This window comes from Eublepharis macularius, chromosome 2 (assembly GCF_028583425.1).
Source record: "Eublepharis macularius isolate TG4126 chromosome 2, MPM_Emac_v1.0, whole genome shotgun sequence".
NCBI lineage: Eukaryota > Metazoa > Chordata > Lepidosauria > Squamata > Eublepharidae > Eublepharis > Eublepharis macularius.
In genome coordinates this window covers 173,243,179-173,250,036 of record NC_072791.1, presented here as the reverse complement: position 1 = coordinate 173,250,036, position 6,858 = coordinate 173,243,179, and the positions used below count along the sequence as shown (strand labels likewise).

General features: G+C 40.7%; 1 protein-coding gene across 1 annotated transcript in view; it reads left to right on the top strand.

Annotated features, from left to right (window-relative positions):
• The first annotated feature begins 542 nt into the window (after positions 1-542).
• Positions 543-6,858, top strand: part of NCKAP5 (NCK associated protein 5) — a 526,585-nt gene continuing 520,269 nt past the window's right edge. The window contains exons 1-2 of the mRNA XM_054970102.1: positions 543-548; positions 799-872. Coding sequence (XP_054826077.1) covers positions 543-548; positions 799-872 — 80 coding nt within the window. The remainder of the gene's footprint in view (positions 549-798; positions 873-6,858) is intronic.

Below are 6,858 nucleotides of genomic sequence, written 5' to 3'. Positions count from 1 at the left end.
TGTTTCAAAACTGGTAATAATATCCTCTTTCCATCCCCACACCTCAGCACCATACAAAAGTTGGGGAATAACCTTACTCATAATTTTAAAGCAGGGTCTATTAGTACTCCACCCTTGGTTAAAAAAACCCTCAAAATAGATCCAACAAACCTTGTTGCAGAAGCTTTAACTGTGGCAACATGTACATTCCAATTCAGATTTTCATTATATGTAATTCCTAGGTACACTGATTAATTGGGTTGCCCAGTATATTCCAGCAAGAGATTAGTGCCCTTTTTCTGAAGACCTTGACTTTAGTTTTTTCAGAATTAATGTCAAGGGCCTCTTCCTTGCAGTACAATCCTAATTGCTGAAGCTGTCTTCTCATAGTAAGGTCTTACGAAGAATAATAAGAGTAAGCTCTTAGTAAGCAAGCAGTTATATGCTGCTTTTGAATTCAATTATGCTTTTCATAGCTGAATTATATATTGCTAGAATTGCCAGGTCCTCTGGCGTTCAAACCAGGGGATGGGAGTGTATTGGATGTTTATGCTCGGGGGACCATGTGTGTACGAAAGCACACGTGCACTCTAGAGCCTTGGATATGGCTCTCAGGTTTCCTTTTATGGCAGTTTAGTTTTCTTTCTTCCAGTATAAGATTTGCTTTCATGCTATTCTCTGGGTCATCAAATTATCATCTGACATTCTACAAATAGGAAATGTTACTTATATTTATATATATTTCTCTCTCTCTCTCTCTCTCTCTCTGTCAGTTAACACTCAAAAAGTGTTTATGGATCTGTTTCTTTTTGTTCACAGGAATATATGGACTTAAATAAATACATTGACCATTTGTTGATTCAGCTGGAAGAGCAGCGCTGGAATATATGGAGGTAAGTGTCATTTATGCTGTATATGAAAATGAAAATGATTTCCCCTTAGCTTTGTTTCCAATTTCAGATATATGGCAAGTATTGAAATGCCACCTATGCACATTTGCATTGGCATATGTAGTAATTTGTTACCTATTTTAACACTCAAGTCTTAGATGAAAACATGCAAATGAACATGTAGAGCTATGAAGTCAAAGAGAGAGTACAAAACTAATATATTTAGTATGGCATACTATCCAAGGAACAGCAATTGGCTTATAATCATGTGATGTGTCCTTAATTCATGTAACCTACAGTCTTCAATCAAGAGTTGTTGCAGAGCATAAGACTGCAGGGATTGTGCTGAAAAAAGGTTGATTGGTCTGTGGGAGGTGGGAATTAATCAGCACTTTGAGTACTAAGAGGGAAAATTTCTGAATTACATTACCTGCAAGTCACTCTCTCTAACCTGGATATTAATTCTCTAATACAGCAGATGGGAGGAAGAGACTTGTCAACTCTTAGATGCTAAGAAGGGTCAATATTTGGATGGGAGACCATCTAGGAAGACTCTGCAGAGGAAGGCAATGGCAAACCACCTTTGCTTCTCACTTGCCTTGAAAGCCCCTTGCTGGAGTCACCATAAGTCAGTTGTGACTTGTGATGGCAAATATGCGCACGCACACGCGTGCGCGCGCGCGCGCACACACACACACACACACACACTATACCAGGTAGGCAGATGTATGTGATTACTGTATAGTGAGGGAAAAGCACTTTCCACTCATGCATAGTGTGTGTAGTCTCAGCAGTCAGTTAAGAGATTACCCTTTGCTCAGATTTATTTAGATCCCTCTGAATACCTTATTTTTCTTTAAGATGGGTAGCTGTGTTTGTATGTCTGTAGCAGTAGAAAAGAGCAAGAGTCCAGTAGCACCTATAAGACTAACAAAATTTGTGGTAGGGTATGAGCTTTCATGACCCATAGCTCATTTCTTCAGATACAGCTAGAACGTGAGTCCATCTGTCCTTATATCTTGGAGAGTGGAGTGATTACAGAAGCCGAATGATAATAGCTGGTGAATGACAATGGCATTAAATACGGTGGGGTATGCAGAAGGATAGTGGGTATGGAGAAATCAGCATTGGTAATGAGTCAGGAAGCCTATGTCCCGATTCAGTCCAAGTAGATACATTGTCTTGAGCTTTGTTATCAGTTGCAATTCAGCAGTTATTTTTCTTTAGAGTGGTTTAAGGCTCTCGATATTTTGTATATGAAGCCCTTTGTCCTTCTACAGTGAATTTGGTCAGGAAAGGTTTAACTGACTCAGATCTAGCTGTCCTGCAGCTTCTGCCTTCTGTTCCATCCTAGGTCACCCACACCAAACTAGTTGCACATTTCTGCTTATCTGTTCCCTATAGAGTTGCCAGCCTCCGGGTAGTAGCTGGAGATCCCCTGAATTACAACTGGTCTCCAGGGCACAGAGATCAGTTCACCTGGAGAAAATGGCTACTTTGGGGGGTGGACTCTATGGAATTATACCATGACAAGGTCCTTTCCCTCCCCAAACCGTTTTTTCTCCAGGTTTCTCCAGGTTTCACCCCCTAGATCTCCTGGAATTTCCCAAATTGGAGCTGGCAACCCTATATCTATGGGCCTACTACTCCTATTCAGCTGGCATCTGGTTAGAAATTATCAGTAAAGCAGTTTCTTGAAAAATCTTGTCCTTGGTGCAAAATCCCTTTCAGCCAAGTTGAATGGTAGGCATGCAATATCAGGGCCTTTTGAGTGCGGCCCTGTAGAATCAACCACCCTCTAAGACCTGACATTGTAGGCCATGTATAAAAGTAAAAACATTTTTCTTCAATTTGCTTTTAAAATTTAACTGATAAGGTTCTCACTGTACTGCTATGAGTCTATGAAAGGATATCTGCCTCCATGGTTTCTACACAGCTTGCTGTATGTACTTTGAAAATGGGCTTTAACTGTGTTATATTGTGGGAGAAGGAGAGGGCTGGGGAGGATCATTGAAAATATTTTTATTAAAATAGGGATCCTTGGGTTGCTAAAGGATGAGAAGCAAGGGTCCCAGACTTACCCGGTAGCTTGTTTGCAGCCACGAGGTGAGGAGTGGAATGAAGGGAGTGGGTCCTTTTCCCCCTTCAGCAATGCCATGATTCTGCTTCAGTGTCTGGTTATGTAAATCCTTTTGCACCCTCTGCCTATTATTGGGCTGTCATCCGTTAATGGATAAAAATCGGTTGACTGATACATAGCAATGATGTAGGGTGGGGGCAAGTATAAATAAATCGCCTTCCTAGTAGCAACAGAAACACACAATGTAATATAAAAAACTGAAGCTTGCTGGCTCAAAGAGACACAAGCTTCAGATATGAAAACAGCTTGTGCGGTTTGGTGTAGTGTTTAAGAGTGCAGGAGAACTGGGTTTGATTCCCCACTCCTCCACTTGAAGCCAGCTGGGTGACCTTGGGTCAGTCACAGCTCTTTAGAGATCTCTCAGCCCCACCCACCTCACAGGGTGATTGTTGTTGTGGGGATAATAATAACATACTTTGTAAGCTGCTCTGAGTAGGTGTTAAGTCATCTTGAAGGGCAGCATATAAATTGAATGTTTATTACTACTACTACTACTACTACTACTACTACTACTACTGCTACTACTACTACTACTACTACTATCTCCTGAAGTTCCCTTGTGTAAGTTACACTACCCCTCCCCCCAACAGAATGTGCCAGTTCTCGCAGTGTAGCTTAACTGGTGAAACCCTATTGTCTGAAGTGCTCCAGTACTGTAAATTTGTAGGGAAAATCATGAGAGAGTTGTTTCTTGCCTTGAACATCTAATTTCCAAGTGCTTGTTAACTTGAGATGTTTATCATTATCAAAGGTGAATTGGTTAGAGGAACTTTAAAGATAGCAGTGTATGAAATCCATTATATTTTTGGGACACAAAAACTGTTCTAATGTAATATTTGTATGTTTATGTGAGCACATGTTAACAGCTGATGCTGCAATCCATTAATAAAATTATTCTGGTTTGATTTACGATTACTGGTTCCATTAATTTAAAAGGGGACGGATGCAGCTTACATTAAATTCTCTGGTTTGTCATAATTTGCTGTCGTTGAGTTCAACTATTCATATTTCTAGGGCACCTATTATCTAATTGTCTATAGCTACAAAAAGCAAAGTAAAAAATAACAACTCAAGTAACTTTTTCTGAGGCAAGCAGTTTATATCAAGACCGAGAAATCCAACTGAGCATCACAGGCCACAGAGCGTAATTTAGATTTGCTATGTGAGATTGTTTCTATTTTAAAATGCATAAAGCTCAAAATTGTTCAGAAAAATGTAATCCGTTTTGGGTCTCAGTGAAAAAAGTGGACTATAAATGACATAAATAAAAATAAAATAAAATAAAATTTATCAGTGTAACTCAGTATAACTATGTACAGGACTGCACTGTTAATCTTGTGGTGGCATCTCATAAGATTCTGCTTGAAGCCAGCTGGGTGACCTTGGGTCAGTCACAGCTCTCCGGAGCTCTCTCAGCCCCATCCACCTCACAGGGTGATTGTCGTGAGGATAATAATAACACACTTTGTAAACTGCTCTGAATGAAGTGAGCATTAAGTTGTGCTGAAGGACGGTATATAAATCAAATGTTACTGCAACCCCAGCGGGAATGAAGAGACAGACACAGGCTTGGAATTAAAGGGCCGTTTGTTAACATGACCATTAAACATAAACCCTGGCAAGGGCTAACTAAGTGGTACAGGTCAAGCTATGGGATCAACTCCGGACCTCTGCCTTGACCTGCCTGGGCGAGCCCCAAAGCCCCAGGTGTAGGCCATCTCTCGAATGGCTGCAATCCGGCCAGCCAGGCCATGGATCCCCCCATCAAGTACCTAACGCCCCAGCCATCTAGCATGAGGAAAGGCCTTGTACCTGGGGATCCCAGCAGGCGTTTGCCCATGTTATGGTAGCCGCCAAAAGCATACCACACTGATGGCAGACCCTGTTCCCCACCCATGGGGAAGTGCCACTGGGTGCTCACCGGCCCACACCCTATTCCCAAAACTCTCCTGCCAGCAACTAACCAAACAAGCACCACCCAAACAATACCTCTGAATGCTGCCATTAGTGCAAGGTAGGCGAAAAAAACCCTCTCCCAAAAGTCAGTCAGGGAAAAGGGGGGGGGAATTCCTACCTGGTTCTGGACACAGCAGCCGGCTAATCCTGCACTACAACAGGGTGAGGTGGGTAGGCCGAGTGAGCGAAGCAACTGACACTGGTGGTGGGGGGGATGAAGCCGCCTGTAAAAGGCTCTTGGCTCCACCCCCTGGCAAAGCTCCGGATGCCTGGGAAGGGAACCTGTCTCCATTCCTCTGGGCGGGGCTGCAAAGGACAGCTCCCAGCGTAAGCAGCTATGCTGCTGCTGGGAGAGCCGAATTATAAGCCGTTCTACTGAGAATCTCACTCAAGTCATCTCAATGCCCTTATTTCCAGGAAAGTGAACTGTTATACATGATGTGACAATGCACTTTGGTTTTAATCTTAAAGTGAGATCATTTGATTTTTCTTCCCACATCTGAAATACAATAACCATGTTCACATGTTACTGTGAATGCACATACAACCTGCACATATATGTGTACGCCTCTTTGTAAGAAAAGACCAATGCATGTTCACTTTACAAATAAAACAATCAGTACCTGGATATATGTTGGAGACATTATCATACATTCAGCTGTACATGCATTGAATGTAACAAGAGTTGTTACATTCAATGCATGTAATAATATGTTAATATAACAAACAATAAAAGATGGAATACTCTTTTTTATGAATGTATAACACTGAAATGGAGAAAGGTGGAGTAGAAATGGTGTAAAATTTTGTCTGATTCAAAAGTTAGTGAATAAATGTAAAGGAATGGCAGAGTAGTGAAGACTGATATATTTTACTAATTTTCATGATAATATTTGGCTGAACATACATGTTTTTCAGGATTATGTATTTATTTCTTTGTAGTTTTCCCCTATACTATGTTTGATATATAGGGTTGCCAGCCTCCAGGTGGTGGCTGGAGATCTCCTGGAATTACAACTGATCTCCAGGCCACAGAGATCAGTTCACCTGGAGAAAATGGCTGCTTTGGAGGGTGAACACTATGGCATTATACCCAGCTGTGGTCCCTCCTTCCCCAAACCCCACACTCTCCAAGCTCTACCCCCAAATCTCCAGGAATTTCCCAACCTGGATCTGGCAACCCTATTGAGATAGTTTACAATAAAATTATTAAATCAGAAAAAGAATAAAATTAGATAAATTTTGATAAATCATCAAGTAAAGGGCAATGTTTCTCATTTTCTTTATTGCTGGTGACTATATAAAATATATGAATTTCAATTTTGTCATTCATAGGTTTTAAATTTACAGAAGGAAATAGAAAAAAGTTTTAAAATCCCCACATATTATACCTTGTTTCATGAAATCAGCACGGGGGGTCATGTGTTTCCAAATTATCTGTACATTGTTTTACATCTTTTAAACAAATATATTCAGTCAGTTTTGTTGTGTCAGCCAGTCTTAGTTGTGGGGGATTGTGTTCACACCATTTTCTGGCCTACTTTTTTAAAAAAATCACAGAACATAAGTACTCATACTGACTCATAATGTTTATTTCAAATAGCTCTGTTCAATTTTTTGAGGAAAATATTGTGAATCTATCTAGTTTTTTAAAAAAATTCCTTTAGCTTTAAGATTTTAAAAAGAGAGGTCTGAGATCTGTGGAGGAACATGGGAATAGCTGATGCTATCCAAGGGCAACACTAGATCGTCTACTTTCAGACAGATGTCCTAATAAATCAGCATGGACCACTTCTCAGACTTCATTATGCCCATGATTTGTGGCTGCCACAATTTTAACCTATTGGGTCATTGGGTATTGAACCTGACATTGAACGATAGCCCCCCAGTTTA